Here is a 26,587-nt window from a genome sequence, read left to right as displayed (position 1 = left end):
AAACTGTTGTTTAAAAACAATGTTTACTTATCAGTCTATCTAATTGTTTTATAATTGACATACTATAGAATAAATAAAGTTTGAACGCAAAGTATTATGACCATGCATGGATTTTGAATATGAACCTTTGCTTGCACAGAGATACAGACTAACTTCAGGTTAAATATTAAAAAACCTTTTGGAATATTTATACTGTGATCTGATTTCAGGTTTACATCTGGATACCAATGTTACACGAAAAACATGCTTTTCACAAAGCTAGAAATCGGCTCTCTACTGCCATCTACTGGAAAGTGTATTGATTTCACTTTCTTCTTTACTGAAATTAAAAGGCGCCAATGTATGAGGGCTACATCCCATTTTATGTGAGGTGCTTATATCCTGTACGAAAGTGAATAAATCAAAACAAACGTTCAACTTAAAGTCTGTCAATAAAAAAAATATTCTTTTTAAACTGTCATTGTCTAAAAAAAATACCACTGAATGATACTAAACTAGGGCAAAAATCAGAGCATTAAAAAACAGTAGATACCTCAAATGTGAAATAATGATAATGATTTATACAGTGTCTATTTTACTTCAAACTGTATTTGTTTATTCGCTTGTCCTAGATCCCTAACAATAATGTAGTAAACATTGATTTTCTTTTTTGATTTTTATGTCTCCTGTAAGAGCATTTAAAGATGATTTTTTGTGGTTAATTTGATTAACCTTATATATTCGTAAACTGATAGAGGCTTACATTGCAGTACACTTTTTTTCTTTTCATTCAGTCACAAATACATTCACAAAGAAAGTACTCAGTGCCAGTAAAAGCATAAACAAAGGCATATGACTGGGAAACAGGAAAACATGTTTTAAAATGGGACAAAGAACAACAAACAATCAGAATCAAAATCAGCTTTATTGCCAAGTTCGTACATACAAACAAGGAATTTGACTCCGGTGCACTTTGCTCTTCGGTTTTGTTTTTGTATTACAGAATATACATATTTACAATGTACAATATACACATATATAATAAAAAGGTGCATTTGCAACATCTGCCACACAAGCCAAGGCATGGCAATAAAATACGTGACAATAATATCGTACATACAACAGACCAGCTTGTAGGTAACACGGGTATATTTCTAACTGTCTTGTTGGAGAAGGATTTAATATTATTATGTATATTTTAAGGCGTTATAAAACAAATAGAAACGGGCTTTGCGTTGAGAGCTATTTAGCCAAAAGTAACAAACCAACTCGCCAGCAGGTGGCAGAAAAGTGCCCTCCATTTCAGAACTTTAACCTTAAACATCCGCCTAGCTCCTTCCTCTTCCGGTTACGGCGAAAGCAGGTATGGCGGCTTCGGTTTTCTTCTGCATGATGACAAAATAGTAATCGACTGTAATCCTCGGGTTTAGAAAATAGTTTAATCAATTTTAAGATGTCATTTGGCTCACAATAAGCTTTTATATTCAAGGAGGTGATGATTTTCTAAGTTAGATGGGTTAACGAAGACGTTTTCTTCCATCTAATCGGTGTCGGGATGAGGCCGCTCTGTGTGGCTAAATAGACTAACTGGTTGGTGGTTGGGGTATAATAAGAAAAGATGACTACAAATATTGGTGCCGAATGTAAGCACAGTACACATAACCTGACTTTAAAACGTAAAATGCGGCTGTAAACTGGTCCTGGTCACAATTGTTAACGTGAATGAACGTAATGAACAGTAGTTTAGCTAGAACCACTTTCTCATTCAACTCAACTTTGGCAGCTTCACAATGGTGCAACGCCTGACTTACCGCCGCAGGTTGTCCTACAACACTGCTTCCAACAAGACCAGACTGTAAGTGAGCCGCACGCTGCTACTTTTGGTGATGCTGGAGGGATTCTACACCCGCAACGTAACTAGTGCTTGTAGTAATGAAGCTTCTGGTTGGTCTGTAGGTCCCGGACTCCTGGTAACCGTATTGTGTACCTGTACACCAAGAAGGTTGGCAAAGCCCCCAAGTCAGCATGTGGCATCTGCCCTGGAAGACTGCGTGGAGTAAGTACATCTCATGAAATTCATTGTCATATTTTGTGCCTAAGGACGGAGGGCTTGTGATGTACAATACTTTAAAATACTATATATGGCAGCAGAATATCTTTCCTGCTATAGATATCCATCCCTTTGCTAATTTTTAATGAGTAGAAATGTTCGATGAGCTGATACTCGGACCTGGAGCAACACAAGAAAAAATTATACAGTTTAAATTGACCTAAATATTACCATATATATATGATATGGTAATGAATGTAATGATATAATGATATGGTTTTCAATTTGAGTTATTAAAATGCACAAACATATTAGATCTGTTTTATTAGCAAGGAGTTCAATGCACATGCGTACTGAACAGATACAGACTTGTTAAAAACCTAAATACATGCAGAATGTTTGTACAGAACTAAGTCCATCGCCCAACCTTAAAAAGTGACCCTAAAACTAACTGGAGGACTCCAAGCTCTGTCTAAAGACTGCCGTTTGGGAGCATTGAAGTTTCATATTCAGCTACAGTGATGGACAAACAAACCCTGACCAAACTGTGGTAATGTATGTACAATAGCTCCATCTACACGAAGCTAAATTGTTCGCCTGAAACAACTTCGATCCAAATGTAAACAACAGAGATACTTGAGGAAAAATCAGCTGACTCCATTATGGGTACCTGTAGCATGCAATCAGCCCAAACTCCTTACACACCTATGAGAGGAATGCGCGTTGATGAGAGCAGATTTTCCCAACAGCTGGACATGCTGCATTCAGGCAAGGCTAAATGTCAATACAACTCAAAAGTGATCCCAACATGTTTCATTCTCAAATAGTCTTATTAAAAATGTCTAAACATCAACCACTGCCATTTTTAAGTGGTTATGTTGTTGTGTAATCTGCCTATCCAGCCATTGGCTAGACCTGCTTATACTACTTTTATTTTTTGAGAAGAAAAAAAAATAAATACAACCACATCTTCTGTCAGTTCTGTATTTTCCACTTTTTTAATGTTAAAATATAATAAATCAAATTTCAGAAATTGACAAATGTTCTCTGACTGCTGAATGAAGTAAACAAGTCATGGATTTAATTTTTATTTATTTATTGTTTTCTTGACCAAAGCACATTGAACCGTGACTTTAAAACCAGGATACATACCGAACCCTTTAAACGCAGACTAAAATATTTAAATTAAAACAAATTAAATCCGTTCTAAATCAGCAAATTTAGCATATTGTGACTGTGATGGCCTCATTTCTGTCTGCAGTGCATGGCTCATGGCGCACCCAGCATTAAGATCGCTCTCGACATTTTAAAACAAGTGATTACCAAAGTAAAAAGATTTGACTACAGCTCCTTATTAAATGATTTCAGATGCTGGATGACAGCCTGTAGCACAACACACTGTTTACAACAACACACTGTTGTTTTTAACAGACAGAAAATAATGTAAGCTGGTAATTCAAAAGTTTGTAGTGCAACGTAATTAAAAAAAAACAAAAAAATGTTTGCAGTAAATTGTACTAATTCATCTGCTGTCTTTACGCCATAGACGCTTTTCACTTTCAGGCAAAAAGTTAAGGATTATTTTGGCTGTCTTTCTGAGAATAAAGAGACTCTTTGCTATAATGATGGCCTTGAAAAGTGATAAAGAACCATGAAGTAAAACTTATACATCAGACCATTCTGCTGACTATGAACATCCAGCTAAAAGTCAGCTTAACTTGCATGAGCAGCAGAAGGCAGGCTCATCTTTTCCTCATGCATGGTGTGAAGACCAATGTTTTTATTTTAAAACTAATGTTAAACATACAGACTTTATTATAGTAGAAGATAAAATGGTTTTTGTTCCTAATACAAAATCTATAGCACTCAGTGGAAATGATATGTTAGTGATTTTAACCACTTGTGTATCAGTTTGCATCCCACTCTATAAATGTGGTAACATTTATATTCTGCGGTTTGAAAAATACCATGTGTACAATATGATGAGAATTTACATGCGTATTTCTGGAGGGTTTGGCCCTTAAAATAATGGCATCACTCAACATCAGGAGTAAAAAGTAGAAAAGTTAAACTATAAGGAAGGTGTTTTAATTCTAATCCTTAGTAGGACATTAGTTTACGCTTTTGGGCATTTGTGCAAAACCTTAAATGGAAGTTGTGTCATTTTTCATGTTGCCTTTTTCTGTTTCAGTGTCATAAGGAACCATGACTGCAATTGGTCAGATTTGTATTTAAATCTTGACTCCCAACTTTGAAAGTAAACTCGTATTTATAGAAATGCAATAAACACGATGTGTTTTTCAAACTCTGCGAGGATTCATGATTTGAATACCGTTTTAAAAGAATGATCACGTTTTTCTGGCCTATAACTAAGCACCTTATTGTAAAACCCAGTGTTCCTATAAAAAGTTGGGACACTTGGGAAATTCCAACACAGTATGCAATGTTTTGCTGATCTTCTGAAACACGTGAAAGTATATACATTATAATTCAATTTAAGAAAAATGAAAACATTTATTTAAAAAAATTGTTTCAAGTTCAAATAGATGTGAACAATATGTCTCAAGATTTAGGACAGCTCAAAAACAATGGTAGGAATGTGGAAGAAGCATTTCCCAGGGCTACCTGGGATTGTAATGGGTAAAAAACAAATGTTGCTTCATGTGAGTCCAAACTCGTGTCAGATGGAGAAATAACCTGTGGTGAAAGGAAGAACTATCCTGTAGGTTTAAAAATCACCTTTAATCAGGTGTCCTGTTGTTATTTTACAGTTAAAAGCCAGTATTTGTAGTATGTGCATGCAGCATGAATTTCCGTGTACATCTCCACCTCTTGAGTCGATTCAATAATATTTAATTAATCCCAAAGGGAAATGAAATGTTGCAGTTCATATTATGAAGGTTTCTTCAAAGAGCCGTTGTAGATGCTGATTGCTTTGGGCAGGAAGGATCTCCTGTAGTGGTCCGTCTTACAGCAGATCTAAAGGAGCGTCTGACTCAAGACACTGTTGTCCAACAGTCTCATGAAGAGGATGCTCAGGGTTCTCCATAATGTTCTTCATTTTATGAAAAATCCTACTTGAACAATGTCCCCAGAACAGAACCAGCCTTTTTTATCAGCTTGTTGAGCTTTTTTAAGTCCCTGGCTCTGATGCTGCTTCCCCAGCAGACGATGGTAGAAGAGATCACACTCTCCACAACAGACTTATAGAAGATATGCAGCATCTTGCTGCAAACACTGAAGGACCTAAGCTTCCTCAAGACATCTTATTTTTATCAGCGATTGTCTACAAAAAGGTTTTGGGTTACAAGCATTGTGTAATTTTAGTCAAATTCCAAATGAATATTGTATACATCTACAAATGTTTAGGGTGAAAAAATCTGCCTTTGTTGCAGCATATTTGCCCTTAAGACACTTTGTTACAATGAATGCTAATCTACGTTCGTATTTTTAAAGATAAAACGGGGCTTTGGGCTATAAAATGTTTCAGACCCAGCTGTTGGCAGAAAGAACAGAAGGCGAGTGTTCTCTACAGATTTAGCATTTCGCTAAACGTAGTATTATGTTTTTATATTGTGGACCACCATTGGTACTGTAGATCTAAGAGTATTGCAGGTATATTGCAATACAAATTCAAATACTAAGAGTTTTTCCGTTCTTGTTGTAAATATTTGGGCTGTTTACATTGTGACTTTCAGGGATTGTTGTTTCTTCTTTTTTTTTAAACTGCAGACTGAAAAAAATTAAAATGAAGCCAGTGAGGTGAAGAATATTTCTGTCAGGTTACTGATAATCTGTTATTACTATTGTTTTACATCAACTATTCCGATATCCGCCACTGTAGTTTGACTAGTTATCCTTTTTAGAGTGTGAACCTGAAGTTTGATGGAGTGCTGTACTTGTGGTGGTTTCTTATAAGCCAGTGCTTCTGTTCTTATGATTGATGTTTGTGTTACAGATCCGTGCTGTTAGACCTCAGGTTCTGATGAGGCTGTCCAAGACCAAGAAACACGTTAGCAGGGCCTACGGTGGCTCCATGTGCGCCAAGTGTGTGCGTGACAGGTAAGAGGCCTTTACTTTCTTTTTAGGATTTTTTGTGCCGAGAACGTGGTCTGATGTCCATATTAAACCAAATCTTCTTCAAACTTATGTAATATTGTGATGTAGAGTTTTAAGCGCTATTTGTTTTTTTGTTTTCATAACTAATTTGCCATGGACGAAACATTTTTAGTTGTTTTGAATGAATAATTAATTAAAGTTTCTCTTTCAGGATCAAGCGTGCTTTCTTGATTGAGGAGCAGAAGATCGTTGTCAAGGTGCTCAAGGCACAAGCACAGAGCCAGAAATCGAAGTAAAATCTGTATTTGTATTGCCACAATAAAACCAAAAAAATGACCAACAAATCGCTTATAAGTTGTGGTTTGTTTAGTCTGTGTATATTCTGGAAGTATGCAGATACTAGCTAAGAATGAGCTGTTTGATCCAGTTTTCTGGACAGAAATCAACATATCAACTCGTGAAAAAAATCTTCATGTCAATCATTAACTGAGTTAGCTTTTACTCAGGCATTGTCAGTACAATGATGGGTATGCCAGAAGAATAACATTATTTTACTAATAACTTTGTTCCTAACTTGTGAACATTGCCACAGTTTTGTTTTTTTTCTGCCAGTGTCGATAGTATTGATTACACTTCTGTAGTGATTTGGTGTACTATGTAGATTATTTTGTAAAACTCCATATCTATAAGTTAATGTTGTCCTTCAGTGGACTCGATATAACACTGGATCCAATATAAAATATTCAAACTTCAAATAAAGCTTTGCAGTAAATAAATGAAGAGGTACAAATGGATATGTGCTAAACGTTTTCACTATAGCCCAAATGAAAAATGGAAATAAACTCAGAATATTTTAGACAAGGATTTTAACTAGTTAACCGTTGAACGCATATCTGGAAAAGCTGGGAAAGGTAAGCACCATAATACTGCTGTTTGATGCATAAAATATTAAACATTGTTTCTTAGAAGTATATCAGACATGCAAACTGCTGCAGTGACAAGCATCTGACTGGTAATCCCTCGGTATTTTAAGAGGGATGCTGTGTTGATTTTTGTACGGTGGTAACAAGTGAGCAGTATAGAGTATAGGCAATTTTACTTAAGCAGCGGAGTATGTGTTTGAATAACTTTGTCAAATTTGACTGAAATGAAAATATTCGGAGTCTGTGGCTTTCAGGTTTGTCCATTACCTGTATTGTTCGTGTGCTGACATTCCCTTCAGTCCTGAATTGAATTTGAGTTTCTAAACCCGTTTTTATATGGATATATAAGATAACCAGTCAAAAGAAAACAAAAGCCTGATTCTATATGTTTAAAACGTATCATTCCCATAGGAAAAAAACAAAACTTGTACTACGGAACAATTATATACGTGTTCAATTTCAGCCAAAAGTACAGTTGCTAGCCGAGTGTCTTCTGGGGACGTTTCTGTTTACGGTCTCCAAGTGACGTAAAAATACGTTATACGAATCTGCAAAATGTATTTTTATACTTTTTATTTTATTTATTCCGCTACTGTTATTTGTGGTACTAAAGACACTGTGTATATGTTGAAAATTTCAAATGAATAAAACTAATTATATAAAAAGAAATACATGTACTTCCGGGACACGTCAACGAAGTTAGTGCGCAGGCGTACTCCAGACAGCGGTGGAAGCTGTGTCGCTGGAAAGAAGGGAGATAATTTCCTTCATCATGGAGACTTTATATAGTATTCCGTTTGCTGTGCTCGAATGTCCGAATATCAAACTGAAGAAACCATCATGGCTTCACATGCCGTCGGCTATGACCGTGTATGCGGTCGTCATTGTGTCCTACTTTCTCATCACAGGAGGTACCTGAAGCTAACGACAAGCTAAGAGACGGCTAGCTTGTCTTTATTTAACAGTGTCAATATATATCAACAGAATTGTTAATGCTGATTTTTATTTGACCAAGGTTTGCTTTGGTTGCATTTGTAATTGCTAATAGAAAGTCAGATTGACTTTTTCTGCCACACTTCTCCCTTCCTCTTTACTCTTCTTGATGTGTTTTGAGTACAGCCAATTTCTTTAGCAATGAACCTTTATGAGTTACCCTCATTGTGGAGGATGTCAGTAACTGAACTGTTGAAGCAGTAGTGTTTTGCTTGGTTTCTGTATCAAAAATCCCTTTTTATTGGTCTTGTGTAATCTTCAAATTTTCTGAGAAACCTGCTGGTATAGATACTCATTCCTGCAAATAAACACAAACAGTGTTTGGAAATAATATTCCTGAATTAATTCTGTTTTAATTTGCTTATAAAGTTTGTTTGATCTCTTAATTGTCCAACCTACAGGTATCATCTATGACGTTATTGTTGAACCTCCAAGTGTTGGTTCAATGACGGATGAACATGGACACCAGCGACCAGTTGCTTTCTTGGCATACAGGTATAACGATAACTCTTTAGTATTTAAACAAATGGAAAAAATACCAAGTACACTCAGCTAATTTGGACTTCTTTCTGTTTCAGAGTTAATGGGCAGTACATTATGGAAGGACTGGCCTCCAGTTTCCTCTTCACTATGGGAGGCCTGGGCTTTATAATCCTGGACCGCTCCAATGCACCAAACATTCCCAAACTGAACCGCTTCCTGCTGCTTTTCATCGGCTTTGTTAGCGTCCTCCTCAGCTTCTTCATGGCCAGAGTCTTCATGCGCATGAAACTGCCGTAAGTTGAAGCTCAGTATTTGCTGGATTGTACTTTTTCTTTTCTTTTTTTTGTTAAAAGCGTTTAGAAATCTGTGATCACGCTTTTTTTAAGGTTAAGAATGTGGTCATTGTATGCCAGACTGTGCTAATTTTACTCTTATCTTTTCAGAGGGTACCTTATGGGCTAAGGACATGGAGAAACAGAAATTTCAAGAGTCACAGAATCAGTCATAAGTAAAGGTGAATCTTAACAAAATCTTAACCAATAAGGACTGAAAGCACTGACTTTGCTCAAGAAATGCAACCAGACCAACCCTCCTCACTCAAAAAAATCTTGAGGCATTATCAGACCTCTGTATTAGGCTATGTGTAAATGTTACTGGCTATTCACATTTGTTTGTATGTTTGTCTGCTAACATGCCAGAGATATAAAGTGTGGGGGAAATGTTTAGGCATCACTGGGGGAAAACTGTGGAAAGGAAGCTGAGTGTTGATGGGATCCTGCCACCAATTTAAATACAGAATTAGAACTATTGAGTTTATTTTGTTGAGTGTCTGAAAGTGTTTGTCAGTTTTTGTATAAAAATAAACGAACATGATCATGAAACTTGAAAGGTTTTGTATTTGTATAAGGTTGAATAAATCGTCATTTACACAAATCCTTAAGGTCTTTCACATTTTAATTATTAAATTTAGAGGCATTGATGTTCCTCCCCAATACTTAAGTTATTTAGATATTTTCTTAAATACAGATATTTCTTAATTGCGGCCATCATGACAGCTCTCAACTTTAATTAGAAAGCAATATATAATGACATGTTCCAGATTCAACTGCCTGTACTGCAAGAGATGCAACCAGCAGTGAGTTGTTCCTGTTCAGTGATAATTTCTAGTTTTCCTATAGGTTGACGACTAATATACAGAAGAGAGAAAATGTCTTGTGGGTTCTTTGATAAAGTCAGTATCTTTGAAGTCAACAGAAAATAAAGGCATTACAGTATTATTTCCATGTATGTCCTGGACCTTAAGTGTATCAAAGAAAAAGCTGTTGGTTGATGCATTTATAGACTGAAAATTGTGGGAGCTCTTGGTTTCAATGCATTTAATTAATAGGGAAAAGAAATCTGAGTATTTGAGCTTCTGATCACCATTTGAGGGAAAATGGGCCATTTCTGATCTCTGGTTAGTTGATTGGTGGATCTTTTTTGCATGCTCTTTCTGCATTTACATCCAAGTGTATTGTCACGATTCTTCCACAACGGTGTGATGTTACTCCTTCACTATTTTTCACTTTGGTCACTTTAGTCTGCGAAGGTTGGAAAGAATTAGAAATATAGACGCCCCCTGGTAACTTTAAAATGAAAGGATTTTCCCCCAAGCAGTTATGGCTCCAAACAAATGCATAGTTTTATTTTCATGACTATTGTATAAAAACATAAAAAGGCATCTGCACTTAATGACTGCATTACTAGTGAGTTAGGAGGTTTGGGTATTATTTTTATGTAGTAACAAAAATGAACACTGGATTTATGACTTTCAAAAGAAATAATCTCAGCCATGAAAGTAACACAAGGTATCATTACATCTGTCATTTGAGGTGATTTATAATTCCTCTGCATGTTTACCTTTCCTTTATATGACACAATCATCAGTCTGAAGGATACAAGGGAAGTTTTTTTTAATTTTGCCTTTTAACCAGGGGGGTTGTTGTTCTACTTTATCAACAATCACGTTATGGTGTTCTTTTTATCTCAACCCTGCCTAGAAATTGGATCAGATGTCTCTCTTTGCCTCTTCTTTGGAAAGTTTTGTGTAATTTTTGGGATGTGCTTTTTGAATCTTTGTCATTCGTCCCTGTAACACCAATTATAGACTTTTGGCATTCTTTATAGGTTTCTTCCGTTCTTCATGTTATTTTCATGTGTTTTGGGAACGTTAAAACAGGTTTAGAAGAAATCTACAGATTTTTTGTGTATAGCTCTGAAAATTAGTATTTAACACATCGCTCACATGCATAGTATTTGACACACGCTCTGGACAGATGAGACTAAAACTTTTCAGCTAGCCAGTGCTAAATATGCTTGAGCAAATCCTGTGTCAGTTGCCTGTGATTTGAGACTGGGACGGAGGTTCACCTTCCAGCACGACAATGACTGGAAGCATACTGCTAAAGCAACACTCCAGTGGTTTAAGGGAAAACATTTAAATGCGTTGGAATGGCCTAGTCAAAGTCCAGACCTCAATCCAATTTAGGATCTGGTTAGACTTAAAGATCACTGTTCACAAGCAAAAACCATCCAACATGAAGGAGGTGGAGCGGTTTTACATTGAGGAATGGGTAAAAATCGCAGTGGCAAGATGTGGCGAGCTCATAGACTTCTCCAAATGACTTCCAGCTGCAAAATGTGGCTCTACAAAGTTTTCACTTTAGGGGGGATGGACAGTTATACACGCTGAAGTTTTCTATTATTTTGTCATATTTGCTGTTTGCTTCACAATAAAAAAAAATTGCACATCTTCAAAGTTGTAGGCATGTTTTATAAATGAAATGGTGCTAACTCTCAAACAATCCATTTAAATTCCAGATTGAGGCAACAAAACATAAAAAATGCCAAACAGAGGTAAATAGTTTTTCAAGGCAGTGTGGTCTGTGTCACACTGAAAATCCAACGGTTTTTTTTTTTTTTCTTTCATCTTGCCGCTTTTCTATAAAGGCTATATTTGGGGAGAGTAAATTACAAACTTGGATTTTATTAAATAATTAAGTTAGTTCTTAGGGTAATTGTTTCCAATAGGCTGTATTTAGTGGTATCAGAGTAAAGAAGCTGAATATGCTTCACCCCACTTTTCCAACTTTCATTGGCAAAAAAATGTTGAAAAACTGGTATCAATACTTTTGCACGTCACTGTACTCACCTGTAACACACTAGGAGCCAAATTCAGACTGTGTGGAACATGGGAACATTGTTAAATAATTGAAGACTTGTCAAACAGTGTCCCTGTTTGGTGGAGGTTCAGTAAAATAAAGAAACAGAGCGGGTACATATTAAGAACACAGGATGACAGGTTTAAAAATAATTTTAATTCAAATGTGATATGAAATATTTTATGTGATGCAATATATCTGTATTCACCCATCTATACAAGTATTTTGTACATTCAAAAGGAAGAATGAGGTGTTTTGTTGCCAAAAGTACCACATCACATTTTACACACATGCATCATTATTAATTAATTTAGGATTTATAGGGCAATTGGTGACATGAGAGTTTTGTATTAACAATAAATCATAATTTTAACTTTCAAGATATTCTCGTTTCCAACACCTGAGAAGGTGCTGCAGTTTTATTAGTGTAAAAACAATCCTGAGGCATTCCCCCCCAACACCTTTAAGTCTTTTCAGTCATCTTTATGTCTTCATTCGTTTCCTATGTTTGGTTTGTTCTACTCCTTTATTGCTGTGATTTAACCCTCCGTGTTCCTTTTCATCTGTCGACAGCTTGAGAACAAATGAAGCACAGATTAACGTCAGTGAAGCTGGATGCATGAGGTAAAAAAACCGTAGAGTTGGACAGAACCTTACCTTTCTTCTTCTCTTTTCATTTTCTGTATTCAATGAATTGTTTACCTTCAAGCCTAATGCTTCCTCCAGCTCTGGAAAAAAGGAAGCAGCAAAATATAATACCTCTGAACTCTTGCACTGAATTTCCTCGGTTATTAAACAAGTACCTTTAAGAATGAGGTCGATCTTCTCCACCACCAGGTCAGCATCCTCTGTGGTGAAGCACAACGGGGGCTTGAATTTCAGTACATTGCGATGAGGTCCATCAGCACTTAAAAGGATGTGCTGTTCCTTTAACCTGGGGATATTTTGCATGTATCTTTCATTTATCTCACTCTAGTTATTTATACAGCCATACAGTACATGATGGCATGGCAACAAACATCGTATTTTAAAGCAGACATTTTCATTTGTCTTTTCAGTCAGAGCATGGGTAGTAATATCCTCTAAGCACCTGTTCTTTAGAGTAATCAGTAGCACAGTGCTCTTCCTGGTTTAGCTGTCAAAATGATGATCAAATCACAACCCTGTGCCAGAATGACCAGAGTTTTCGCCAGCTCTATGGCACATAGAGTAAAACATGCCCCACATGTTGCTTAGGACTGCTGGACAGCCTGTAGAAAAAAGGGTCCCGCATTTTTCTCCTGTATACAGAGAAGACAAATGTGTGTGGGAGCCCCCTAAAAAAAATCTGTGAGGAGCACCTTTTATACTGTAATGCGGTTTTAAAATGTCAGTTGCCTGTTAAGCAGACTGCAGGCTCTACCTGAGCTAACTGCCCAGCTAATATCAGCTTCTTATGCTTGTGTTACTCCATAAAGAGCAGAACAATAATGCAGGAACCACTATTGTTTTATTTTCCCACAGCAATTCATTTGCTAAGAAAAATCTGTGAAACATCACTGAACATCAGGTTCATACAGTGATCAATAGTATTTTATTTTTTATTTGTTTTAGCTTTTGCATTTTTACCTTTTACAATCTGAAAATTCAGCTTATTATTGCACTGGCTTCTTGACAAAGCTGACTGGGAGCAATCAATAACTGTCCATCCTGAATGACTATCTGGAAGAACCATTGGCAGATTTGTTTCTGAGGCAAATGTCTCTAGCTAGGATTCAACATATCGTAAAAGGTTTGCAAACATAGCAGACTCATTGGCAAACTCACAGTTGAGCAAGAATTTATTTTGAAACATGCAAAGCAAAAAGTGATATCTTCTTTATTTAAAATCAAAAATCAAACCAGGGTTGTGTAATGGTTGATGGTGAAACATCATTTTTAATCAACCCATTTCACAATGATTTATTAATAATTTAGCATTGGAAGTAATAATATAATTTTATTTTTATCTGTCAATTTTTTTAATCTACTAATTCTTCTTGCTTTCCATAACTAAGATATTCCTATTTTTCACGTTGGCTCTGTTGTAATTATTGACAAAGTGTAAGCAGAAGGCTGAAGCTTTAGGCTTCACACTCAAAACTTACTTATAAATGACTTCCTGGGCTACTGCTGTAGCTGGAGTGAGCTTCTCCCTGTCCTTCACCAGCTCCACCCCAACAAAGAGACCACGGCCCCTGCAGAGAGTGACACCTCTATGTTCAGTTTGAAGCCATGTCTAATTTACAGGTGTTATACCTTATATTCCTAAATGCAGCATTGTCGTTAAAAGGAAAAAAGATGTAATGAAGATGATAAAGACGGTTATAAATATAAAGTAATGGAGAACAAGTTTTATTTTCTACATACTGACAACGAAACTGTTATTTCTGTTGTTTTATTAAGCACCACCTTTCTGTATTGTGGAGAAAAGTCTGTGCATTTGCCTCACCTAATGTCTCCAATCAGGGGATGCTTCTCCTTTTGTTTTTCCAGTAGGTTAGTGAGGTACTGGCCCACATGCAGTGCGTTTCCTTGTAGATCCTCTTTTTCAATCACATCCAGGACGGCCAGTCCAATCGCGCACGACACGGGGTTACCACCAAACTAATATTACATGTTATTAAAAACATGTAAACATTTTTTGCTACATAATTTTAATCTATTAAACAGAGTTAAAAAAAACAAACAAATATTTATCACTGTGTTGTTTCATACTTCCCTTTCTTATTACAATAAGCTCTTACTGTGTTGAAGTACTCCATTCCAGACGACATGAAGGCCTCGGCCACTTCCCTGGTTGTGACCACACATGACATGGGGTGGCCGTTGCCAATAGGCTTCCCCATTGTGACGATGTCTGGCACAAAGTCATCTCCCTGAAGCTGGAAGGCCCAGAAGTGAGAGCCAACTCGGCCAAAACCCACCTGAACCTCATCTGCGATAAAAACACCTCCTGCCTTATGGACATGCCTGTGGGGGGGAGGGTCATGCATTCAGCCAATTTAGACAAACACAACAAGACTTGACATTTGAAATGTTATATGGCATTGTTGCTTTTTGCACACAAAGCCATGGCTTTCAGAGTAAACATGACCAATAATGTAGGATACATACTCGGCCACTTGCTGGAAGTAACCCGCTGGAGGGATTACCTGCCCGCCACAACTCTGGAGCGACTCAGCAATAAAAGCAGCAATCTGCCCAAGAGACAAACATATCAGTTCCATATATCTAAAGCCAGACTGATAAATACGCCTCCCTCTTTCAAGTGTGCTCATTTTGTTTTCACTGGAGTGAGCTACATAAGACTGTGGCTGTAATGAAGGGGCAGGCTAGAATATGCCAACAGGTAACATGGACTTCATGCTGTTGCAAAAAATAACATTAGGTGTTTCATTAAATCAGAGGAAAGCACTTTGAGGAGCACATCTAAAACTCACTAATTCACACTACACAGTTTACTATGTACTACATATGAAGCACTCTAGAGGTCTAGGCACACAAAAACATTAAACATAAACATACCTTACGTCCTTTTTTATGGACATTATCTGTTATATCTTTAACGTCATCTGCATACGCTGTAGCTGCATCAGGGTGGTCTGTCCGGTATTTGCCTCTGTACACATCTGGGCTTGGAGCCTGCATGGAAATTGTCATTGAGATAATTACAACTGTAGATTTTTTTTAATCTGGTCAAAATATCATTTTTGTTCACCTTTTGGCTCAGTGTTTACACACTATTATGAAAACCAACCCAGATTTCTTTATATTTTGCTTCTTAGGATGTAGAATTTCTTGTAAGCCTTTAAATTAGTCTTGACTGTATTTATTTTGAACTCCTTTTCTTAGCATGTTGGCTGCTTTTTCATTTATTTCCTGTCCAGACTTAATCCCAAGTATTAATATCACAAAGTATTGTTTACAATGCAATATTTGTTGGGTAATATATTACGGGTTATCACTGATGTACCCTGTGCATGTCATTGTAATATTCAGTCCCTCAACATTTAAAAAATAAAGGTCAGAGAATGTTGAAAACACACCAGAGAAAGGGAGGACGAAGGAAAATTTGCATTTATAGCAACTGATATGGTTACTCCAATATTTAGCAATGATTGTGTATCACATTAGTTTCTAATACCATGCAGCTCTACTTTCTATGTATCTGATCCTGTAACATAAGTAACATCGGTGAAGCCAGAGTCCCACTGAGGTTTCTCAGGTCCAACTGGACATTTAAGGAAGGAAAGAAGAAAGACAGGAAATTAATAGGAGCAAAAAGGATATAAGGTGGAGAGGAAGAAAATACAAAAAAGAAAGAAGACAGGACACAAGGAAGGAAGGGAGGACAGAAAGGAGAAAAAACTGAAGGAATGATTCAATGGAGGAAAGAAAGAAGGATGCAGGGAAAAAGAAGAACAAAGAATAAAACAGGAAGAAATGAAGGAGAGTAGAGAGAACACAAGAAAGGAATGAAAGGAAGGGCATAAGGAACAGAAGATACAAGGCAAGAAAGAAAAGCAAGGAATCACACAAGGAATTACAGCAAGGAAAGAATACACAAGGAAGGAAGGAAGGGAGGGAAGGACGTACGAATGAAATCACACATTAAACACAAAACAAGGACATAAGAAAAGAAGAATGTACATAAGGAAAGACAGAAGAAAGGATACAAGAACTAAGGTAGGACAAAAGAAGCAAGGAAAGAAAAAAGTAAGAACACAAAGATGAAAAGAAGGAAGGAATGAAGACCATAATGGAGGGAGGGGGGACACAAGGAAGTGCAAGAAGAAGGAAGAGAAGAAGCACCCAAAGAAGGAAGAACTGAAAACACCATTTGACTTTGAGATACTGAATAGACCCTGAAAATATATATACATTAAATTGAAGTATTTGTCTGTCTACTTTTACATGTACTTGAACTTTGATGACATCTTATTCTTAATCTAAAAGATCCAGTTTGTTGATGCAGCCACAGTTGCCAGCACTAGCAACTTTAACATCTATCAAAAGGGTAAGGAGTGTGTTCTCTGCTCTAATTAATCCCAAAGGTGTTCAAGAAGGTTAAGGTCCAGACTGCAGGCCAGTCAAGTTTCTCCACACCAAACTTTATACACCTGTGTCATGGTAGTGATTGTAACACTGGAATTCATTGATTTGGTGGAGTGACTCAAGCAATAAAGTGTATATTTCAAAACTCTCTATCTACAAGTTGTTGGACCTAGAAATTACAGAAGTCCCTCTGTATAGACTTGGAAAACGGAAGTCATTCATCCTAATTTTTATTTGTAATACTTATAAGTACCTTTAATTCAGAACAAGAGTTTTTTTTTTTTTTTTTTTAGTTTAGAGTAAAAAACAATTGTGGATGCATTTTCAATCCCGTCTCTCTTTCTTCTCTCCGCCCATGTGTAAGCTGAAAACTCCGCGACCTGCCACGATGCAGCAGAGCAGAGCTGAGTTATGGTGTTTTAATAACGCGCAGGCAAGCGAGAGATGAGAGCAAAACCCCACTCACCACGTGGACAAACTGATTCTGCTCAGCATCTGACAGCTGGTGGAACTTATACGGACTAATGTCGATTAGCGATGACACGTGACCATGGTACGCACTGCAGAAAGAGTAAACACAAACCAGAGGATCATTTACAGCGCTGGTGTGACACTCTAGTCCTCGAGGGCCGGCATCCTGCAGCTTTTAGATGTGCCTCTGCTTCAGCACTCAACCAAATAATTAGGTCATTAGTGTGTAACTTCACTGCATGTGTAGGAGGCAATTCAGCCATCTGATTCAGGTGTGTTGGACCAGGACCACATTTGCAGGGCACCAGCCCTCGAGTGTGACACCCCTTATTTAGAGTGTCATGTGGTTTGTGTGGCTACTGTGAATCTGATGTAAGACGACGTGGCTGTTTTATCATAACATACATTATCACTGAGATACAGCGGGTCTTACTTTTCCAGTGTTATGATATCCTTGTTGCCTGTGTAGTGCCACGCAAGTCGGAGGGCCAGGTCGTTGGCTTCAGAGCTGAAGGGGCAAAGGGTTACATTAAGTTACTCAGTCACCACAAAACACACAGGTGAAGCCTCATGGACGTCATTCGCAGTTTATTCATTCCAAATAAGTACAAAAATAAATAATTGCTTATGCACTTTTAGACCCTCAAAATGGAGTTTAAATTTTACATTGTTCCAAATATCAAAACTGAAAATATCAAAATTGAAAATGCATATTTTACTTTTATACATTTATAATACCTTGCAAAATGTGTGCCTCTTGAAGTTTTTATTTTGTCAAATTACGACCACAAACATCAATGTGTTTCACAAGGATTTTTGGTGATTGACCAATACAAAGTTAAAGGACAATGACACATTGCTTTCATATTTGTTTTTTACAGATAAAAGTGTGAAACGCATTCCATCCCTTGAACTCAGATCACACAACTGCAAACCTACCACAGCATGACGATCCACCTAAACTGACAGAAAAAGCATTAATTAGAGAAGCAGCCACAAGGTTTCCTGAAACGTTGGAGGAGCTGCAGAGAGCCACAGCTCAGGTGAGAGATTCTTTCAACAGGACAATCAATTGTCTTGCAGAGTTGTAAAAAATTGGGAAAAAAAGTATGTTTGCTTGCGGTTTTTCAGAAGTCATATAGGGGGCATAGAAAGCTTGTCTAGTCCTTTCAAGTTTATTTGTAAAAATTGCTCCTTCACTTCACAATCATACTCCATCACATACAATCCGGTTAAAAAAGCAGTGAAGTTTGTCGTAAGGAGAACAAATGTGAAACAGTTGAAAGGCTTTGAACACTTATGCAAAGAACTGAAGGAATACGTTTACATTTTCTAACAAGCGTTAGAACAAAATCTACCAGCTGACACTGTAGACTCAGTTTTTGCCCTCTAAAGACTTTAATGAGGCCTCTCTTATGTCAGGTGTACAACTTCACATCTCTGAGATGTCTTCCGTGTAGTATTGAGCATTTATGGATCATTATCTAAAACATAAATGCCTTCTTCTAGATAATTCAGGCAGTTAATGCTGCAGTACTGTAAATTAGAGGTGTAAATAAGTAACAATAGTGACCTGGATCAGTTTGATAAATCAGACCTTTAGGAAGTGACAAATGCTGAATGTGCAAGTTACCTTTGCTTGGTTCACATGTCCACAATATCTCTTGAGTAAAACCAAGAGTCATTTGCTCCATAATATTTCTATAATATTAACTAAAGCATTTCAAATAACTTATACTATGATATGAAAATTTTATTTTTTATAAATGAATAGGATTCACAAGTTTTCAAAATTTCAAATTTTTTTTTTAACTTCTACTTGTACCTTATTCGACTCTATGTCTTCCACACCTTTACTGCCGAATGATAAAACACGCCTGAATGTCACTAATCCAGTTTTAAAGCCATCTACTTTGTTTGTGGTGTGAAAGAATATGTCTCTGAATACTTTACCCCGAGTTCACAAAGTAGCACACAGAGAGCTTGTCTGGTAGAGTCGCCTGCAGCCTCTGGGCATACAACACCAAGTTGTCATGTAAGAACCTGGTGTTGGTGTTGAGAAATCCCATTTGTTCAGCTCCTGCCTTCACCACCTCTGGGTGACAGTGGCCCACTGGAGAAAAAGCAGGAGGCCTAAATCAGTCTACTGAAGATTTTCATGAAAATTAGAGCAGATGATTGGGAGAAAGAAAGAGCAGAATTTCCTAAGTCAGAAACATTAGTTACATAATTTTTTGCATACATATTACATGGTATATTGATGTTTGCCTTTTATAATTGTAAGAAATAGCGTTTTGGCTTTAAACGTGTGTTTTAATGTTTGCCTCCTTACCATGAGCCACATTGTTGACGCAATCTAAGTAGCGCTGTCCTTTTTCATCATACATGTACTGGCCTTTGGCTTGTACAATCTTGATAGGGTCATGGCTGAAGAAGATCTTACAAGATGGCCTGCAATGAAACAAAAAGTTGTTGCAACCTGATTCAGCGTTTCTTTAATATAAAATATATACAAGTGTTAAATAAAATCCCAAAGTGACAAAAAGGTTTGTCTTGGTTGTAATAATTGCTGCCAGATTTACTAATGATAATAAGGTAAAAGTCATATAAATATAACTTCTTTTTTTTTACCCTACCGAAGCCGAGATTATGGATCTACATAAGCAGCGTGTCGTTTATGTAACTAAAAGAGTTATGAAACGATCTGCAATCAAAGTATAATATCTCACCCAATGTACTTCTTTCGCAAGTCTATCGTCTTCTTTTTCTCCAACTCTTCAACCGACATGGTTATCTCGTGCAGCAGAGAAAAAGCTCGCGGACCATCTGTTCCAGCCGAAATACACCGGTAAGGTGTTACACGCGCGCACGGGAGAGTCCGCCACATCCGACGCTCGTGCTGTTATAAAAACGCCTGCCAGAGATATGGAAAGCCAAAAAGGCCAAGCAGCGGGAAAAAAGAAAAATTGTGCAAAATTAAATTAACCCATTACATTTTGTACTTAATTTTATGTGTTTTTGTGTAATAAATATGTACATCTATTATGATTTCTGACAGGTTGAATGTATCCTAAAAACTTGTATTTACATGTTATATAGCCTCAGCTAAATTGTATGGTTTGATAATAGTATTAAAAAAATTGTAAAAGAAAGAATATAGAATAAGTAAAAAATTAAAAGAGGATCATGAATTTAAAATAGACAATTAACTAAACAGTACTTTAGTAATTTTAGAATGCTTTTATTCATAATATCTTGTTTACTTTCTGGCATCTGCTTTAATTTGTTACTTGCTTTAAGCAATAATATGAATCCCCTGACAATCTGTGCAGTAGGATATTTAATCCAGCCAACACTCTGGAGATACATGCTTTTCAGCTGATCAAAAACAATGTCCCATGTTCAGCTAATGTCTGTGTGGTAATTACTCTGTTGGTTGTAAAACACTACTTTTGACTATCAAAATGTATTTTTTTTTTATATTTAAAAAAAAATCTACAAAGTAAAGATGGAGATTTAAATGATTTAAATATTTGGCGAGACTCTTTTATTTAACACCAAATCAGCTTTTTTATCAGTATGTCATTTTTTAATTTACTATAATTTTAAGATGTAATTGTAATTCAAAATGTTAAATATCATTTAAATTTATTATTGTTTTTATGTAATTTCCTAAAATACTAGATCCAAGTTTTAAGGATGAAGATTAGTTTATTGATACTTGTTGGTAGATTTGTTTTGCAGTGGGTAAAAACATTCATACAATCAACTTAACACAACCAGAACAATTGAAATTAATATAATAGTGCTCACAGTGCTCCAAGCTCCATAAATCAAATCAATGCGGGACACAGTGGAGGAGAGCAAAACTTAAAAATAGAATAAATAAATACGCAAGAAATAACATCTTTATAAAACCAATTGGTTAACAACCATAAAACTGAAATAATCTAGACTTAATAAAATCTGTTAATTCCAGGAGGCACTGATATGACATTATAAACACTGCCTCTCAGTTGGCTTCAAAATTGAATTTATCATCCAACATAGTCCCAAGGTATTTGTAAGAATGCACACTCTCACTGGCCTGACCTTTGATCAAAGTGACTTTGCTCTTGTAAGGTTTTCTCCTAAAATCAATAATCATATCTTTAGTTTTTATTAGTATTACGATAAGACCCCTCAGACCATTTTACAAAGTCATCAATCACAAGGTCATGGTTGTTTTCATTTTATTGATGCAGACTAAAAACGACAGAATCAAGCATACTTTATGATGAATATGTTGTTATCTGTGTTCTAACACAGGTCTGTATACAGAACTACAAATTGAAATTATTTTTAAATACAGTTGTTTATCCAATAAGGTAAAATTGTGTGGTTCGCTTTAGTTCCCCAGTTTCTGTAAATATTTTATTTTTCCCATTTTAAATACCTTGATAAAATGCATCTATTTGCTGCACCAGTGCATGTTTACTTCAAATTATAGATGCTGGAATATGCGTACTCAACACAAACAGATCTTGATTCGTTTTACTATTGGTTAGTTATGCTGTTAATGAATTCAGTAGTTAGGTATCATTACATAAAGAGGAATATTACCTATCAAACCCTGGAAATAAAAGCAAACTTGCTGTTTGGTGTATTTAATTTAATTCAATTCAATTCAGTTTATTTATATAGCACCAATTCACAACACGTCGTCTCAAGGCACTTCACAAAAGTCAGGTACATACATTCCAATTAATCCTAACAATTGAACAGTGCAGTCAGATTCAGTTATTTATTCAAATTGGATAAAAAGTTTTTCTGTCTAAGGAAACCCAGCAGATTGCATCCAGTCAGAGACTTGTAGCAGTCACTCCTCCTGGATGAGCATGTAGAGACAGTGGACAATCACTGGTGTTGACTTTGCAGCAATCCCTCATACTAAGCATGCATGTAGTGACAGTGGAGAGGAAAAACTCCCTTTTAACAGGAAGAAACCTCCAGCAGAACCAGGCTCAGTGTGAGCGGCCATCTGTCACGACCGACTGGGGGTTTGAGAGAACAGAGCAGAGACACAAAAAGAACACAGAAGCACTGATCCAGGAGTCCTTTCTATGTGAAGGAAAAGTAAATGTTAATGGATGCAGCTCCTTTAGTCGTTTCATCTAGAAAGAAAGAACAGATAAACTCTGAGCCAGTTTTCATGGTTAGAGTCTGAAAGAGAGCACATATAATTAGTTACAGTAAAAGCTCAGTCAATTGCTATGTCTAGGAGAGAGAAAGGGTTAAACACTGAAAGACAGGGCCATGTGGATCATCGATAGAGGGTGAGCATTAAGTTGTTGCCAGCAGAAGCTCGGACGATTCCCCTCTCCAGAAAGGTGTCACAGGTAGACACAGAGCCAGGCCAGGTGTAGCATCTACGAAGAGAAAAGTAAGAGAACATAAAGTTAAAAACTGAAATAACAGCAAATAATGCAAAATTGGAGAGTAGTGTGAGAATGTAGCGAAGAGGGTGAAAGTGGTCATTATGTCCTCCCGCAGCCTACGCCTATAGCAGCATAACTGCAGAGATAACTCAGGATAAACTAAGCCACTCTAACTATAAGCTTTACCAAAAAAGGAAAGTTTTAAGCCTAGCCTTAAAAGTAGACAGGGTGTCTGCCTCACAGACTAAAACTGGGAGCTGGTTCCACAGGAGAGGAGCCTGATAACTAAAGGATCTGCCTCCCATTCTACTTCTAGAGACTCAAGGAACCACCAGTAAACCTGCAGTCTGATAACGAAGTGCTCTGTTAGGAACGTATGGAACAATCAGATCTCTGATGTATGATGGAGCTAGATCATTAAGGGCTTTATATGTGAGGAGGAGAATTTTAAATTCTATACTGGATTTAACAGGGAGCCTGTGAAGGGAAGCTAAAATAGGAGAAATATGATCTCTCTTTTTAATTTTCATCAGAACTCTTGCTGCAGCATTTTGAATCAGCTGAAGGCTTTTAACTGCATTTTGTGGACATCCTAATAGTAAAGAATTACAATAGTCCAGCCTTGAAGTAACAAATGCATGGACTCGTTTTTCAGCATTTTTCCAGGACAGGATATTTCTAATTTTGGCAATGTTCCGGAGATGAAAGAAGGAAACCCTAGAAACCTGTTTAATATGGGATTTAAATGACATGTCCTGGTCAAAAATAACACCAAGGTTTTTTACTTTATTACCGGAGGACAATTTAATGCCATCCAGGTTAAGTGATTGACTAAGCAGTTTCTTTTTTAAAGACTCCGGTCCAAAGACGACAACGTCTGTCTTGTCTGAATTTAGAAGCAGAAAATTTAAAGTAATCCAAGTTTTTATGTCTTCAAGACATGCTTGCAGTCTATCTAACTGGTTGGGCTCATCAGGATGTATGGATAAGTAAACTGAGTGTCATCAGAGTAACAGTGAAAATGTATTCTATGCTGCCTTATAATTTTACCTATTGGAAGCATATACAGGGATTGGACAATAAAACTGAAACACCTGGCTTTAGACCACAATAATTTATTAGTATGGTGTAGGGCCTCCTTTTGCGGCCAATACAGCGTCTATTCGTCTTGAGAATGACATATACAAGTCCTGCACATTGGTCAGAGGGATTTTAAGCCATTCTTCTTGCAGGATAGTGGCCAGGTCACTACGTGATACTGGTGGAGGAAAATGTTTCCTGACTCGCTCCTCCAAAACACCCCAAAGTGGCTCAATAATATTTAGATCTGGTGACTGTGCAGGCCATGGGAGATGTTCAACTTCACTTTCATGTTCATCAAACCAATCTTTCACTAGTCTTGCTGTGTGTATTGGTGCATTGTCATCTTGATACATGGCATCGCCTTCAAGATACAATGTTTGAACCATTGGATGCACATGGTCCTCAAGAATGGTTTGGTAGACCTTGGCAGTGACGCGCCCATCTAGCACAAGTACTGGGCCAAGGGAATGCCATGATATGGCAGCCCAAACCATCACTGATCCACCCCCATGCTTCACTCCGGGCATGCAACAGTCTGGGTGGTACGCTTCTATGGGGCTTCTCCACACCATAACTCTCCCGGATGTGGGGAAAACAGTAAAGGTGGACTCATCAGAGAACAATACATGTTTCACATTGTCCACAGCCCAAGATTTGCGCTCCTTGCACCATTGAAACCGACGTTTGGCATTGGCATGAGTGACCAAAGGTTTGGCTATAGCAGCCCGGCCGTGTATATTGACCCTGTGGAGCTCCTGACGGACAGTTCTGGTGGAAACAGGAGAGTTGAGGTGCACATTTAATTCTGCCGTGATTTGGGCAGCCGTGGTTTTATGTTTTTTAGACACAATCCGAGTTAGCACCCGAACATCCCTTTCAGACAGCTTCCTCTTGCGTCCACAGTTAATCCTGTTGGATGTGGTTGGTCCTTCTTGGTGGTATGCTGACATTACCCTGGATACCGTGGCTCTTGATACATCACAAAGACTTGCTGTCTTGGTCACAGATGCGCCAGCAAGACGTGCACCAACAATGTGTCCTCTTTTGAACTCTGGTATGTCACCCATAATGTGTGCATTTCAATATTTTGAGCAAAACTGTGCTCTTACCCTGCTAATTGAACCTTCACACTCTGCTCTTACTGGTGCAATGTGCAATCAATGAAGACTGGCTACCAGGCTGGTCCAATTTAGCCATGAAACCTCCCACACTAAAATGACAGGTGTTTAAGTTTCATTGTCCAACCCCTGTATATAGTAAAGAGAATTGGCCCAAGTACTGAACCCTGTGGCACTCCACAATTAACCCTGGAGTTTAAAAATGATTTATCATTTACATGAACAAACTGGAATCTGTCAGACAAATAAGATTTAAACCAGCCTAGCGCTGTTCCCCTGATCCCTACAGCATATTCCAGCCTTTCTAAGAGAATATTGTGATTGACTGTATCAAATGCAGCACTGAGATCTAACAGGACAAGTACAGACACAAGTCCATTATCTGAGGCCATAAGAATATCATTAGTAACTTTCAGCAGAGCTGTTTCAGTGCTATGATGAGCTCTGAAGCCTGACTGAAACTCTTCAGACAGGTCATTGCTGTGTAAATGCTCACATATTTGATTAGCAACTATTTTCTCAAGACTTTTAGATAAGAAAGGGTAAGTAGTGTAGTCTAAGTTTAGCAACTGTACTAAAGAGAAACCTAGGATTATTCTTGTTCTCTTCTATTAATGATGAGAAATAAGCTATTCTAGCTTGGTGAAGTGTCTTTTTATACAACAGTAAGCTATTTTTCCAGATTACGTAGGAATCCTCTAGGTGTGTAGAGCGCCATTTTTGCTCCAATTTTCTAACATTGTGCTTTAAAGTACGCAGCTCTGAATTAAACCAGGGAGCTAGCCTCCTATGAATAATTACCTTCTTTTTCAAGGTGGCTGCATTGTCTAATGCATCACGCAATGATGAAGTAACACTATGAACAAGAGAATCAATTTGTGAAGGGGAAGAAACTAAATTATTAAACGACATTTTATTTGCCTCAAAAAGCACAGTCATATGAAAAATCAACCTAAAATACACAATGTTAGATCAAGAAATATACATAAAGTTGGTATTCCAGCAATAAAGCAAAAGGCTGGACAGAAACTTAACATAAGAAAACAGCGTAAAAAATGTCCAAAATCTCACTTTGTGTTGCCTTACTTTAGTGATTTAAGCAGAATTTTGATACATGATAAGATTTCTCTTTCAGTTTGGCTGCAGTGTGGATAATGATATATTAATCCAATAAAAGCCCTGTGCTTTTCATTTTAATGCAGCAGCAACAGTGTGGATGCAACTTCATTGTCTCGTATCTGCTTTCTCACTTGGAAAGTTTAAATAAATGAAAAATGTTTGCACTTCGCTGTGCCCCCAGTGGAAGCCCTGAAAGGTTAGCAACATATTTTTTTTCTAAGTCTGACCATACTTTCCTCTGAGTACACTTACGACAGAAAGGCAGGCGTATATTTGAAACTTTCTTTTGTATTTATTCTTTTAGTTGGCATTGAAAAACACATGAAACAGTTAAGGTATAAATAATTCTGATCAGTTATACTTTCCCTCTTGTTATTAAGACTTAAATTCTGAAAAAAAAAAAGTTAATGTTTCATGTATGTTTTCCCCGTGCATGCATGGGTTCTCTCCGGGTACTCCGGCTTACTCCCACAGCCAAAAATCATGACTGTTAGGTGAATTGGTCTCTCTAAATTGCCCTTAGGTGTGAATGGGTGTGCGTATGGTTGTTTGTCTCTGTGTTGCCCTGCGATGGACTGGTGACCTGTTCAGGGTGTACCCCACCTCACCCCCGTAG

General features: G+C 37.2%; 3 protein-coding genes across 3 annotated transcripts; 2 read left to right on the top strand and 1 right to left on the bottom strand.

The window, feature by feature from the left end:
• The first annotated feature begins 1,258 nt into the window (after positions 1–1,258).
• On the top strand, positions 1,259–6,432 carry rpl34 (ribosomal protein L34). Its single transcript, XM_047384952.1, has 5 exons — positions 1,259–1,342; positions 1,763–1,834; positions 1,936–2,035; positions 5,988–6,091; positions 6,300–6,432. Exons 2-5 carry the CDS (start codon positions 1,770–1,772, stop codon positions 6,382–6,384), a joined length of 354 nt encoding a protein of 117 aa, XP_047240908.1. The 5' UTR covers positions 1,259–1,342; positions 1,763–1,769; the 3' UTR covers positions 6,385–6,432.
• Positions 6,433–7,704: 1,272 nt separating this feature from the next.
• On the top strand, positions 7,705–9,368 carry ostc (oligosaccharyltransferase complex subunit). The gene is made up of 4 exons (XM_047386201.1): positions 7,705–7,922; positions 8,406–8,499; positions 8,583–8,780; positions 8,931–9,368. The coding sequence occupies exons 1-4, from the start codon at positions 7,784–7,786 to the stop codon at positions 8,947–8,949; spliced, it is 450 nt and encodes a 149-aa protein (XP_047242157.1). The 5' UTR covers positions 7,705–7,783; the 3' UTR covers positions 8,950–9,368.
• A 2,455-nt stretch (positions 9,369–11,823) lies between these two features.
• Positions 11,824–20,137, bottom strand: etnppl (ethanolamine-phosphate phospho-lyase). The gene is made up of 13 exons (XM_047385254.1): positions 19,964–20,137; positions 19,567–19,685; positions 19,188–19,347; positions 17,668–17,742; positions 17,230–17,323; positions 15,234–15,350; positions 14,823–14,905; positions 14,453–14,678; positions 14,158–14,312; positions 13,814–13,903; positions 12,491–12,621; positions 12,345–12,415; positions 11,824–12,260 (listed from the first exon to the last, which is right to left on the bottom strand). The coding sequence occupies exons 1-13, from the start codon at positions 20,119–20,121 to the stop codon at positions 12,171–12,173; spliced, it is 1,569 nt and encodes a 522-aa protein (XP_047241210.1). The 5' UTR covers positions 20,122–20,137; the 3' UTR covers positions 11,824–12,170.
• Positions 20,138–26,587: the final 6,450 nt, after the last annotated feature.

This window comes from Girardinichthys multiradiatus, chromosome 14 (assembly GCF_021462225.1).
Source record: "Girardinichthys multiradiatus isolate DD_20200921_A chromosome 14, DD_fGirMul_XY1, whole genome shotgun sequence".
Lineage (NCBI taxonomy): Eukaryota > Metazoa > Chordata > Actinopteri > Cyprinodontiformes > Goodeidae > Girardinichthys > Girardinichthys multiradiatus.
This window is presented reverse-complemented; position numbering and strand designations above follow the sequence as displayed.

Excerpts from the sequence above, each read along its gene's own strand:
- rpl34 (XM_047384952.1), top strand. The coding sequence starts at position 1,770 with ATGGTGCAACGCCTGACTTACCGCCGCAGGTTGTCCTACAACACTGCT. Across the intron at positions 1,835-1,935 it reads GCTTCCAACAAGACCAGACT|GTCCCGGACTCCTGGTAACC; the intron begins GTAAGTGAGCCG and ends GTTGGTCTGTAG. Across the intron at positions 6,092-6,299 it reads GCCAAGTGTGTGCGTGACAG|GATCAAGCGTGCTTTCTTGA; the intron begins GTAAGAGGCCTT and ends TTTCTCTTTCAG.
- ostc (XM_047386201.1), top strand. The coding sequence starts at position 7,784 with ATGGAGACTTTATATAGTATTCCGTTTGCTGTGCTCGAATGTCCGAAT. Across the intron at positions 7,923-8,405 it reads CTACTTTCTCATCACAGGAG|GTATCATCTATGACGTTATT; the intron begins GTACCTGAAGCT and ends TCCAACCTACAG. Across the intron at positions 8,500-8,582 it reads GTTGCTTTCTTGGCATACAG|AGTTAATGGGCAGTACATTA; the intron begins GTATAACGATAA and ends TTTCTGTTTCAG.
- etnppl (XM_047385254.1), bottom strand. The coding sequence starts at position 20,121 with ATGTGGCGGACTCTCCCGTGCGCGCGTGTAACACCTTACCGGTGTATT. Across the intron at positions 19,686-19,963 it reads TTGCGAAAGAAGTACATTGG|GCCATCTTGTAAGATCTTCT; the intron begins GTGAGATATTAT and ends GTTTCATTGCAG. Across the intron at positions 15,351-17,229 it reads AGAATCAGTTTGTCCACGTG|GCTCCAAGCCCAGATGTGTA; the intron begins GTGAGTGGGGTT and ends ATTTCCATGCAG.